The sequence below is a fragment of the Kogia breviceps genome, chromosome 12 (assembly GCF_026419965.1).
Source record: "Kogia breviceps isolate mKogBre1 chromosome 12, mKogBre1 haplotype 1, whole genome shotgun sequence".
In the NCBI taxonomy this organism is placed as follows: domain Eukaryota; kingdom Metazoa; phylum Chordata; class Mammalia; order Artiodactyla; family Physeteridae; genus Kogia; species Kogia breviceps.
Genome location: NC_081321.1, coordinates 3,252,559 through 3,266,062, shown reverse-complemented (window position 1 = coordinate 3,266,062; position 13,504 = coordinate 3,252,559). Strand labels below are relative to the sequence as shown.

At 60.0% G+C, this 13,504-nt stretch overlaps 1 protein-coding gene across 6 annotated transcripts in view; it reads right to left on the bottom strand.

Moving 5' to 3' along the window:
• Window positions 1–13,504, bottom strand: part of TSPAN9 (tetraspanin 9) — a 185,552-nt gene that overhangs the window by 66,780 nt on the left and 105,268 nt on the right. For 5 of the 6 annotated variants that reach the window (XM_067008548.1, XM_067008551.1, XM_067008550.1 and 2 more), the window contains one exon: window positions 12,320–12,399. In XM_067008548.1, the coding sequence (XP_066864649.1) occupies window positions 12,320–12,382 (63 nt within the window). In that variant the 5' untranslated portion in view covers window positions 12,383–12,399. Of the gene's footprint in view, window positions 1–12,319; window positions 12,815–13,504 lie in introns of those variants that run through there. The other variant, XM_059081393.2, reaches the window with a different exon arrangement.

Sequence of the window (13,504 nt, the reverse complement as noted above, 5' to 3'; positions counted from 1 at the left end):
AGAATCACCAGCTCTTTGAAAACACAAAGGGAGCAAAAGAAATGCATAAAAATCAGAGGCTGTCAGAGCCCGAAGGGGTCTTCGAGGTGAGCTGGTCCAAGTCTACCATTGTGCAGATGTGGAAACTTAGGCCCAGAGAGGGGAAGTAACGTGTCCAGGGTCACACAGCCAGTTAGCAACTGCTGGGGCTAGAACCCAGGGCTCTGTGACCATGCGCAGCTCTTTCCCACTCTGCCACCTGGATCCCAGGTGCAACTGAAGAGTTAACTGGTGCATGTCTTACATGAAAAGCGGGACTCAGCACTTCTATTGTAGAACCGGGAGGAAACGTAGCCTTGGTGGCTGGGCCCACCAGGATCTCACAGGCTGCTGGAGGGGCGTCTGCCCTGCCCTGCCCACTCAACCGCAACAAGATGTGAGGAGCCTCCATCCATGAGGGAGGAGAGGAAACAAATCAGCGATGCTGAGAATCCTGTCAATCCTCCCACAGCTTTCAGCTCAACATGCGCTTTCCACACAGACGCCCCTCCTCCCATCAGGCAAGCTGAGAAAGGGGCAGGCAGGGGGGGCTCGAGGCGGAGGGGAGGGGACAGGCCTGCACCGCTCTCTTTGGCTGCCATAAATGGTAAGGAATCAAGCACCTTGTGCACTCAGCTCTTCTGACTGCAGGCACGTTCCTCCCCCCGGCCCCCCCGAGGGTCCCCAGGCCTCAGGGCCCAGTCAGGACTCGTGTCCTAAGCGGCTCAGACAGCAGAGATCTCTTGCCCAGGGCCCAGGCTCCTCGGCCTGACAAGCTGTCGCTCGCTCTTGCCCACAGGCGGGGAGCACGGCTGGGCCTGGGAACACACGTGACCGCCCCCAGAGAGAACCCTGGGGCCGCTGCTCCAGCACAGAAGGCTCGGCAAGGTCCCGCCAGCAGCCACCCTTGCCTTACAGCCCCCTGCAGAGGGGCGTTGGGGTCTGTGGGCCAGGCCACACCCACCTGTTCTCCAGACCTGCCACCTGCAGTCTCTACCACCCACTGGCTGCCATGGACCGCGCCAGGGAGCAAGCCCCCGCCCACCACCCCCTGCTTCAAGCCCCACGCGCTAGCCTCTTGTCCGTCTTCCATACCACCTTCTTTTGCCTGCCCCCTCGTCCTCCATGCTCCCCCCCGCTCCCTCTCATGCAGAACCTTCTCGTGACTGTCCTGCCCTGCCTTCTCCCCAGCGGTACACCTCCCACCCTCCGGGTCCTGGGGCCCTGTCCTTTCTGGCCCTCAGCTACTCCCTGAGACCTGCTTTGCTCCGTCAAGCCTGCTGTGCTCAGAAGACAGACGGCAGGGGCTGGGCACGGGCACGCTGACACCGCCCGCCCCCAGACACGGCAGGCACTCAGCACAGGGTCCCCTCCACCCCCGAGGGGTGCCCACGGGCAGGCACCCTGTGGAGGACCCCCTCCTCCTCCGGGCTCACCTCCTTCCCGGGGTCCCGCTCCAGGTCTGCACCCCGCTGGCCTCGGGCCCCCTTTCTCACGCGCCTGCCTCTCGTCCAGGCCAGCCTGGGGGTTAGCGAACCGGGGCTCATCCCTGAGGACACATTTTGGGGAACCCAGGGACTGGGCAGCGAGCAAGGTCAGCACAACCCAGGGCGGGGCTAAAAGAACAGCGCGGCCCGGCAGGCACAGCCCAGGGCATCGGCTGGCCGGGCCTCTGCCCAGCGGTGGTCACCGGGGAGGGGTGTGGAACGGGGCTGACTGGCTAGGATCCAGGAGTGTGCCCTGCCGAGAGATGCCCCAAAGAGTGGCCTGCCTCCGGGGCGCCCAGAACACCTGCCCCTGAGCGACTCGCACACACCTGGACGGCACAGCCAGGCGCCGGGCACACGGAGTAGCGCCGGCTGCCCATCTCACCAGCAGAGGCGGTTGGCGCGGCCGTGTGAACAGAACCAGGGTCGCTGGGCGGGGCAGCAGCTGCCCCACTGCCCTGGGTCTCGCCTCCCCACCTGCGCCTGCCCCCTCTCTCCAGGAAGTGGGGCAGGTACATCTCAGGGGATGCGCAAACCCCAGCAGCAGCAGCAGCAGCATCTGGCATTGGGGGGGCAAGCGCTTCATCTCCCGTTCTGCCCTCCCCTTCTTTGGTATCAGCACCCGTTTTTCTTCAGGACATTCTCCTCCTGCCCGGTGCGGACGGCCCCGTCCCGGCCGGCCGGCTGCTCTGCTCACCCCTGCCCAAGGGGGGGCTCGTGACCAGCCAGACTCTCTCCCAGGGAAGCCAACTCTTGAAGAGTGAGATCCAAGGGCCAAAGCGGCAGGAGCTGACACATCCTGACAGAGTCCACGGGGTCAAGCTCACCATCAGCTCCTGGAACCGGAGCCCCGGAGCACCCTGGCTGGTCCCTGACCCATGTGTGGCCTGCTACTCAGCCTTCCCTCCCAGCCTGCGAGCCCACCTGGTATCCTTCATAGATACTGAAAGACCCACAGAGAGAAAAACAGGGGTGCGGGTACCCAGAGAAGGGAAAAGGAAGCTGGGCCGGCAAAAATAAGAGAGGTCTGCTCAAGTGATTTGCCCCCAGATGCCATCTGACACTGCTGGGAACTGCTCACAGACAGAGAGATAAATGGGGAGATATATTCTGTGCTCCTGAGTTAGCCCTGCCTGGTGTGCGGTGCTTACAATCTGGGAGCCTCAGCTTGTACAGAATCCATCGGGAACGTGAGATGCTTAGAGGAAGATGCCAGCTTATACCCAAGGTCACACGCACTTGGAGGGAATCTCTCTGAATATACATGCTCATATATGTATAAGTATATACGCACATACTTACACTACAAGTGTGTTTTGACTGTTTATACAGTCACACGGCATACACACACGTTTGTATGTAAATACCGCATTCGGTTTGTATACACACGTGTACACATACATGCATACGTAACTGTGTAGGTGTGCGTATGGGGGGAAGCTCTGAGAACGTACAATTTGGATACCGTGGGGAAGATGCAAGCGCAGAACCAGACCAGTGGAACACGAGGACATTTAAAAAACCCTCAGGGGGACCTCCCTGGCGGTCTGGTGCTTAAGACTCCACGCTTTCACTGCTGGGGGCGTGGGTTCGATCCCTGCTCGGGGAACCACACGCCATGCAGTGGGGCCACTGTAAAAACCCTCAGGAACCTGCCCCGCCCTCGGTGCCATCACAGCATCTTCACACAGAGACACACAGCGGCTGCCCCCTGACCCCATCCCTCTGCTTCTACCCTGGACCCCAGGGTCCTGCGCTCTGCGACTTCTGAAAGGGCCTTCCCTGCCCGGGGGGAGGACAGGCGCTGGAGGGAGACACGCACACCCCTGCCCGACTCAAGCACGGGCCACGTGGAGGCCCTGGACAGGCACCAGGGACCGAGTGTTGTTTGCTTTGGGGGTTCCCTCAGCTCCTCTCCTCCCAGAGGGGACTCTAACCCTTCCTTCCCTCTTTCACTGTTCCTTTCATAGCCGCCTCCCCCTCATCCCTCACACCAGAACCACCCCTGGGAAAGGATGGAGGCTCAAAAGTCTGCACTCAGCGGAAAACGCGTAAGACCCTCACGGAGAACGTTAGAGGCCTGATGCGGGTTGTAGACCACGTCCGTGAACAGAAATGCACGTTGAGAATACAACTTATACTCATGAACGCAGACACACAGATGGCAGTTCTCCCCAGGTTGATCAAGAGATTCAATGAAAGGACAATCAAAATACCACCAGGGCTGGGGGATGGGGTCGATGGATTGCTTTTTGGTGAAACTAGACAAACTGATTCCAAAACTTACACAAAAGGACAAAGGTCCGAGAATAGCCCAAGCATTCTTGAAAAGCATAAGATGGACGGACTTGCCTCACGACTTACGGAGACTTGTGACAAAGTGGCCGTAATTCAGACAGTGTAGCACAGGGAAAGGTGCAAGGTACCCATCCGTGGGGGAGAAGGGGCCTGGCCAGCTCGGGGGGCTCAGGCAGCTGATGTTACAAGGGGAGAGAGGGGTCGGAGCCCTGCTCACATGGCACGCAGATATACATTCCAGGGCTACGAAACACTCAAATATGAAAAGTAAAGCCTTCAGAAATAAATACAGGGACTCGTCTTTGATCATATGCATCCATTCATTCAGACCCTCATGAATGCGAGCGTCTATTATGTTGTGATAATAATACATAAAAAGTACCATCTCCCAAAGAAAAGAGACTGATAAGTTTGCCTAAATTAATTTAAAGAATTTGTTTATCAAAAGACCTCTGAAGAAAGTGAAAAGACAAGCTACAAACTGGAAGCTGTCAACTGTGTTTGTGGTACACGTAGCAGACAACGGATGAGTATCCAGGACATAAATAAAACTCCTAAAAATTAGGAAGAAAAGGCAAACAACTCTATGGGAAAATGGACGAAAACGTCAAGAGGCATTCACAGAAGAGAAAACAATGGCTGACAAGCCTATGAAAAGATGTCGACCAGTCATCAGAGAGGTGCCGATTTAAAACATAACACAGCACTTCACACCCACCGTATCAGAGAATGCCCCAAGCTTTCCATCTTCAGTTGCCATTCCACGGGGGGAAATGTCAATCGATGTTTCCAGTTTGGAAAATAATCTGTCGTTCTCCAATAAAGCGGAAATGCAAGTATTCTAAAACTCCTCAATGCCAATCCTTGCTATGTTTCCTAAAGCAGCTCTCCACGTGTGGTCCGCGGACTGGCTCAACGCTAAGGAACTTTAGAGCAACTTGATATGGCCAGAACATTCAAGTTCATGATCAACAAGCTCCGGGATGCCGTGGGGTCACCTCTGGCTGGAGCTGGGTACCGGTCACGCACAGCAGAGCCCCGTCCAAAGACTGGAGGGAAAGAGCTGCTCCTCCAGAGACACTTTCAGAAGCGAGGACCTAGAGACACTCTGGCATATGTGCACCAGGAGGCTTATTCAAGAACGTCTCCAGAAGCATGTTTGCAAAGAAGGAAATAACCCAAATGTCGTCACCGGAAGAATACGTACATACACACAGCAGAACCTCATGGAGCAGCAAAAATAAAGGCACTAGCATCGCACACATGAACACGGGTGAGTCAATAAACGGAATGCCGAATTTTAAAAAGTCAGAATATGCTTCCAACTACCAAAAGTTTAAGAACAAGCCAAGCCAAACGATGTGGCGTTTAAGGGTGCATACACGTGTGCGAAACCGTAAAGAAATGTACTTCACACAAAACGTAAGGAGAATGGTTCTCTCTAGGCAGCGTGCTGGGGCGAGACCGGGGGGACCACACAGAGGCTTCGCAGGTGTAGATGATGTTTCACTTCTTAAACTACGTGGTGGGCACATGTTCGTTATATACATCTTTATATGAATTTAGACACGATGTATTCTGCTATTTGAAAAAAGTTTTAAGCGACCATTTTTCTGTTTAGTAAAGTGACCTGGAGGCCCTAGTTGCCTGTCTTTTGTCAGCTCAGGTCACAGCCAAGCTGCCCGGCAGAGCCCAGCCCTGAGTGGGCGCCGTGACCTCCCCTTGGAGCGCCCAGGGCAGGGGATCGTGGGACCCTGCCATGTGACCACAGGCCCAGCCGGCCCGATTCATGGCACCGGGAACAAAGGGAGGCAGGGGAGGGCGTGGCCCAACTGAGAAGAGTGCGGTGCGGCAGGGCAGCTGCAGGCCCCCGCGTCCGAGACCCCGGCCCCCCCGCACTGCCTTCCGCCCCATCCTCCGTTCCCACAGAGCCGCCTCCCCATTTCTACCACGTACCCCCGAGACCAGAGGACATCTGGAACTCTCCCCAGCCTGACGAGACATCTGGAGCTCCGTCCAGGCTCCAAAGCCCTGCCCACACTGTCCCACCAGCCCTGGGCACCTGACTCACTGCGGGGGGCTCCCTGGGGGTCCAGGCTGTCCCCGCAGGAGGGCGGTGACAGCACCTGCAACCCCTGGTCACGGAGTCCGGCGTGCCAGCATCCCGCTAAGAAGCGGACCTCTGTCACGCACACACCACCTCACCTGGGCCCCCGGCAACAGCCCTGCAGGACAGGTGATACTGTCACGCGTGAGGAAGCCCAGACACCAGGAGGGGTATGAACGCTTCACAACGCGGGCCTCGTTCCTGCACGCTCTGAGTCGGTAGGCCGTAGGTCAAGGGGCACGGCGGCCTCTGTCCGCGTACGCGGCTGCCTGGGTGATCCAAACCTACTCCCTAGGGAAGAGCCCCGGAACGGATGGGAAAGCTCCCTGAAGGCAGGCACCCCCGCACCAGCCGCCTAACCCGGCCTCCTGCGTGGTACCGAGCTCCCCACACGAGGAAGAGGATCTGAAACCCTGTGGCCTCCCCTTCCAGGGCCTTCCTGCAGGAAGAGCGGCGGGTGTCGGGGGAGAGCCCCGTCTCCACCCCGAGCTGCTCACCCTCCCCTCCACGTGCCACTTGTCATGTCCCTGCCCCAATGCCCCCCTCCCCCACCCCGCCCCGCCTCCTGCTGGCAGATGAGCTTTCAAGCATGAGCAGGGACGAAGCTGGCTCAGAAGACTTAACCCTGCCCGACGGATTTGCTTCAGCCTCAGAGCTTGCGAGCTGGAACCACGGAAGCAGGTACATGGCAGCCGAAGGGGAGCGGCCGGGCGTCTCAGAAAGCTGCGTCGGCGACAGCGACAGCTTTTTGCAGCCCGAGCGGCACCTCAAGACCTGCCTCGGGGGTCTCACCGCCCGAAGAGCAAAGCACCCCGTTCCGCAGAGCCCTGGCGACAAACCGAACGGCGTCCCGGAACTCGCCAGGGAGCCGCCCTCGGCTGGCACCAGCAGGCTGATACCGCCCTTTGTTTCCCTACGTTCGGCCCGTTGCACACGTGCAGGAGGCTCAGTCTGGGTCACCCTTCTCCCCAGCCCGGAACCCCGCCCTCATGTACCCAGCAAACTCCTATCCATCCTCCCAAGCCCCGCTGTCACTGTCATCTCCGTACCTCGTCTCTATTAAGCAGCGTGAATTACTCTACTCGGAAGCTCGACTGAGCACTTACTGCCCAGAACTGTCATTATCTGTTTATGCACCTGCCTGCTCCCAGGGACCTGGCTACCAGCAGGTGCTCGGTAAACGCACGCAGGGCACACGAGCCACAGAGCGCCCACTCAGCCCTTTCCATGAGAAGAAACAGAAAAGACACAACTCACTAATTCTTTTCTCCAAACTCAGATGCTCCTAAAAGAAACGGGCTGTTTTTCCTCCCCTCTATTCCTGATGGACGCAAACATTTTAGAGGGAGCGAGACAGCCATCCCACGGCATGGGGCAAGGGAAGGACAGGTCAAGTCAGGCCCCCGGGACGGATGCAGAGCCCAGGCCTGCCGCCGCCCCGGCCCAGGATGCTGGGGAGGGGGAGGGGGGGTTCCGTGCTCTGGTGCCTGGGGGAGGACGGGCCAGGTGACCTCTCCATCCACGACTTCCTGGCCCGGGAAAGCTGATCTGCCCTGTGCGAGCCCAGTCAGCCGGTCCTCAGCGCTGCAGGCTCCTGCACACGCAGCGGACATTCAGGAAATAGTTGTGGCATGAGTGAACCAGCTCGATTGGGACCCTACAGCCCAGTAAGCCCCACAGCCCGCCGCCAAGTTCAGCCCAGGGCAGCCAGGCACGCGGAGGCAGGGGAGGGCGAGGCCCCAGCCTCTGCGGAGGCCTGGGGAGGAGGCCTGTGGCTTTTCCTGTGCCCCTCAGGGCAGCAGGATAGGGGACAGGCCTGCGGCCCTTGCCCCACCGGGGTGACAGCGCTTCCCCCCGTTTCAGCGGAACTCTCTCTTCCTTACCCTCCTCCTCCCCACCCCCTCTTGACTGACACCAATGCTGGCTCTGACATGATTTAAAAATAGATATCAAGACAAGGAAGTTTAATTTTTAATGCTTTGGAAAGGAAGCGCACACAGAGCCGGCATTCCCTCACGGCCACACTGCCGGGTCTCGGGGCATCAGCCCCCCTCCCCGAGCAGAGCCAGGCCTGACCCACCCCGAGGATCAGGACCCACGTGTAGCCGCCCTCCGGGGAGCTGGCCGGAGCCTTTGGGAAGCCTCTGCGTACGTGCCTCTCGCTGCCCAGCGTGGCCTGTATCTCCTGTTGGGACTCTGTTCTGAGCCCTCGGCCCACTCACGACTTCCGTTCCCAGACAGAAGGCGGCCCACAGGCTCAGGACACTCCAGGCCGCCCAGCCCGGACCGTACCAGACCCTCTCCTGGGCTTCACGGACACAGGGCAGCTAGGGCAGCTACGGCATCCACTGGCGGCCCAGCCAGTACCAAACGCGTGCCTCCAAGGTGGCTGGAGAGCTGTGACCACGCTGCCCGCGCCCAGAGGCAGAGTAAGCGGCCTGAGAGGGGCCGGGCCGCGAAGGCCCCCACGTAGGGGAGGTTCACCGGGGTGCCCGCCCGACACCCGGTGCAGGCAGCCCCGCGCCGGCCCTTCTCCTGCCCCGGCAGGCACCCTGAACGCTGCCTCCTTGGCTAACCGTCCTTTCTTAAGGGACCAGTCCACAAGGAATAGACTTCGCGGTGAGGCCAGAAGGTCACCGCTCTGCCAGCCACGACTGAAAGTGATGGGACCGCTCTGCTGGCGAGCGTGCAAAGGGGCCAGTGCTCTGAGTGGCGATTACACCGGCCACGCCAGCCCCGCTCCCAGCCGGCGCCCCCACCCGACGGGAGCCCAGTTCGGGTTGGGAGGATGTGGGATGGGATCACGATTTGCATCCCGAGAAAGGGACAAAGGCCCCCAGCACGCAGGGCTCACCCCGATACTCAAGAGTTGAAAGCTCTGAGCCTTCTGTGCCCTCCTGGAGGGGCTTAGCTTCGCTTAATCTCTGCCTGGAGTATTCCACCAGATGGTCCCGGGAGGATTGAGAGACGGGGCTGAGACGAAGAGAGATACCTGGGGCGGCTGGACTCCCGGTGGACAGGCCCCTCAGTATGGGGAAACTTCTGTGCCAGCCCATTTCGCATCCACCTGGAAGCCAGCATTCCCTCTGAGGAGCCGGCTGGGGCATGCACGGGCACGGAGGAGGTGGGACTCATTCAGGCAGGCTGACCTCTACCCCACAGTCTATATCAGGCCCTCAGAAACGCTGCCCCGGGCGCCAACCTGGCTAGCACCGGCTGGCTCTAGGCGGCGGTGCCAGGGGCAGTCCTGGACGCCGTCCCCTCCCCCTCCCCACAGGCAGGCGCCCAGCAGCCTGCAAGGCACCTACCCTTTCCTTCCTCAGAAGGAGGAGGAGGAGGAGGAGGAGGAGGAGGAGGAGGCCAGCGCACAGCTCCACCTCCATCCTGCCCCCGGTGATGTCACCCGGGCCCTCGCCAATACCAATACCCTAGAAGCTCCACCCAGTGGCAAAGAACCAGGCCCGCTCAGGCCTGCGAGGGGCTGCAGCGTGAGGCAGCTGCACCTCTCCTGGCAGTGCCCAGCGGGCTCCCGGGAGGCAGGCGGTGTGGCCACAGCGGTGGGTTTGGAGAACGACCAGGTAGGCTTCAGGATCCATGGGGAGATCTCGATCTATTGACTGCAGGCCTCAGGTTCAATTCTAATTCCTCAGAAAAGCCTCCTTTTGGGCTCTGAGCCACGAGACTAGAAAGTCACGGCTACATAAGTCCTAGCAATCGCTCTGGGTCCCAGAGGGCGTGATGCTGACCAGCCCCACACACCTCCTCGCGCCCACCCTCTCACTCACATCTGTCCTTGCCTCCCTGGTGCCCTGGAAGCAGCAGGGGTCTCCAGAGGTCCTGCCTCACCACCAACACCACCCGCCTTCGCTCCTTCTCTTCCGAGTTGGCTCTTCCCCCCACTGCTCCTTCTATTTCAGGCCCACGCACCTCCCGCAGGAAGCCTGTGCTGGACCGGCGCACAGGAGCGCACAAGCCCAAGTCCTGGCCACACCTGCTCCTCCACCTGCCAAGAAACGCAGCGGCCAACACTCTCACACACACAAGCATCCGTTTCTCTTCTGCTGAATTTTCCATCTCTCCTAAGGTCTAGGCCTAATTTCATCATCCCAGACGCTACAAGCATGAAAGAACTGGGTCTCTGAGACTCAAAATTTTTCCCAGCTCATAGCATGTTGTGGGAATTCTCAAAATAGTTAAGTAGCCAGAAAAGTCAGAGACTAGGAGAAATCGAGTCCTTGCCTGGTAAGAGAGAGGGGGTAGGCACTTTCTTATTAGGAAGAGTAAGTTCTCTCGCTATAACCAAAAGGGAAGGCCATTCCACTGACCGGTTCATTAACCACAGGAAGACAGAAAGTCGCTGGTCACCCCACAGCTAAGGCGCCAGGACAGCCTTCATCACTGGCAAGTTTGAGAACTAACTTCTCTTTCCCATCACGTGGGATTGGGAATCCCTACCACATGTGTGGATTTACTGCGCTGACCCTCCCTTCATTCACTCACAAACACACAACCAGTGCTTTCCATGTGCAGGGCACAGACCACAACACTAGCTAGCGCGTGGGAAGGTCCCTAAACGCCCGGGAAAAAAAAAAAAAAAAAAGGCGGCACACGCAGTTATACCTACTCTTGCCAGCAGGTGGCGGGGTGGGGGCGGGGAGCAGCGCGTTTGAGTGGGAGGTACCGGCCAGGGCACCGAGCGTCCCAGGAGGGTCTTTCTAGTAAGAGTGGGGCAAGGCAGAAAGGTAGGCGGAGACTGAGAGCAAGGACAGAGAGGGAAGCCATGCACAATGAATGGGCAGCATTCATGGAAATCCGCAGGCCCCAGAGAAACACACACCAGTGCCTGGCTGACACGGATGCTGGCAAACGCAGACGAGCCAGAGGACCAGGAGTACTTGCCCAGAGGCAGCCACAAGATCATTCTTGACATTCCAGTGGATCTGCCCAGTTTCCACAAAACCCTCACCCCAGGACAGATACCATCTTACCAGCAGTGGCCCAGACCCAGACCTGGGGAAATCCTACTCAAAAGATTGCAGACCAGGCTCCTCGGAAGAGAAGGGAAGGGGGCTCCCCCCGCAGAGAGAAGGTAAGGAGGCAGGACGTCCCATAACTAAGGAGGCGAGGCTGTGAGGGGGACCATCACGACTGCCCCCCCGTTGGCCGGATAAAGTGATTTGCCCAAGGTCACACAAAGAGCTGGTGCAGAACCAAGGCCAGAGCCCAGTCTCCCTCCCGCCCAGGCCTGAGCTCTCCCCTTGCCAGGGAAAAGTCATCCACCCATACACGCCCATGAAAGTTTTTCAGTTAAAGTGGGTCAGTTCACACAAGCACTGAACACCAAAGCACACCGTACCCAGCCCCCCGCACTGGGTGACCCTCCTGCCCCCGGGCTCCTCCTGGACCACGGGCAGCGGACAGCCTCCTCAAGGGAGGAGGACAGCCCTGGGGCGGAGCCAAACATCTGTGCTGACTACGTCTGGGCTCCAGAGAAGAAAGGCCGAGGCAGCAGTTGGGATGAAGGAAGAGTCAGAAATGCATTTAAGAAGTTTTCAAATTCGCCTAGTATTTCTTGTGCGCGGGGGCACAAGGGGCAGGAGAGTAACAGGGGACGGAGCACAATTCCGAGCTGCCCCACCCGCTGGCACCTTCTCCAGAACCTCCTCTCTCACCAAGGATGGGGCACTCCCTTTGTCCCTTCCAGGCTCTGGGTCCCACGGCGGGAGCACATGGCCGGCCCGCTCCCTGCCCAGTCCACTGCAGTCCCTCAAAAGCAGCTGCCACCGCCCGATGGCAGCACCCCTCCCACACCCTCCCTCTGCGCACAAGCCCTAACTCGCGGGGGGCAGAGCTGCGGGCCAGCGAGCTGGTGCCTCGGCCTGGGATAGGGGCTCCTTCTCCTTTTCCTGGGATTCCCTGAGAGGAGCAGGAGGGCGTGACCTCTACCGCTCCCCCCATCTCACACCCGAGAAGTGCCGCAGACTGTGTTCGTGCATGTTCAGGAGAAATACAAGAAGAAACTCGGAAAACCATCCGCACTTCGGCTTGAATTCAACTCAAGGTCACAGCTGTTAAAAATTCCGGCACCACACCTATTTCTGCACATTACCCAGCTGGGGGCACGGGTTTCTTACAGGGGGAGAAGGTGGCGGCAAACTTCAGCAGCCTCCCAGGAGTAGAACAAGTCTCTCCCGGAAGACAGGCAAGTTGCAGCCTCCATTCAGCCACCAAGGAGAGAGAAGGGAAGAGAAAGATGAATGAAAGTGGTGGGGGCGGCCGGGGGAACGGTTTTTTAAAACCCACTTACCGCTGTGCAGAGAGCAAAGCAATGCAGCTCCGAAGGGGAAGAGGGTATCGTGCTTAAGGAGAGAAGAGAGGAGACCAAGGGGAGATACTGGCAAGGACTTACCCAGAATATCAGATTGAAGAGGAACATCGTGTACTTCAAGCAGCAGAGGCAGCCTCTGGCCATGTTGCACTTCTTAAATTCTAGGAGGAGAACAAAGGACAGGTCCAGGTAAAACACCACGTACTTGCTGCCTTTGGGCGCATCGTACTTGTCGGTCTTCACGCCAGCCTCGGCGCTGCTCGGGCCACGGGAGCCCGCGGTGCCGTAGAAGGCGCCGGCCGTGAAGCCGCGGCCGAACGGGCGGCCCGAGGTGGACGGCTTGGCAAAGTCCGAGTCCTTGCTGTCCAAAGATGGACTCCGGTGGATCGAAGAATCCTCGCTACTCGACTTCTCCATGCTCGCGTCGCTCCCGGGGGGCGCGGGGGGCGGGGGGCATCGCTCCCGGAGTGGCACGGAGGGGGCGCCCGAGTCGGGCGCGGGCTGCGGGCGGGTCGGAGGAGCCTCGAACGCCGCCGCTCAGTTCCGGGGCGCACTGCCGGCCGGACCCCGCGCTGGGGGTGCCGGCGCCCCGCTCCTCGCCGGCCGGCCCGGGAGGGCTCTGCGGCGCGGTGCGGCGCGGCTCCACGCGCGCTCCCCGGGAACCGGCTGGCCTGCGTAACTTAGCGTCTTTGGGGAGGCAGCGATTTGCTTGCTCGTTCCCGAGCGTCGGCTCGCCTCCCGGGCGCACCGCCGCTCCACGCGAGGCACCCGGGCGCCCGGCTCCGGGCTCCCCGGCACCCCTCTCCCCGTCCCAGCCCGGCCCGGCCCGGCCACGTTGCGGGTGCCCGCCTCCTCTCGCCCCGCGACTTGGCGGAGCTGCCCCCGGCCCTGGGCTGCCCGGCCGCGCGGCGGGCAGTGCCGAGTGATCCGCCGCAGCCGCAACCGCTGGGCTCCCCCTGCGAAATCCCGGCCCGACTCCCGACTCCGAAATCTCCGGAGCCCCCTCCCCGGCCCTCAGCCCCGCCCCCTGGTTTGCATTCGGCCAATGAGCGCGAGGACTGCGGGGGGCAGCCTCCCTCCCGGATGACACCACAGCTTTAATGGGATTAGCGTTCTGCCTGGTGCCTACACCAGTGCGCCGCGAGCCTCGCTAAATGTCAAGGGCTCCGGAGCCGGGGTGAACCAGAACCTTCAGCGCAAGGCGCTGGCCTCTTTCCGGGGAGAGAAGGGAGCGGGAGCGGGAGCGGGAGGGGAGGGGAATGGCTG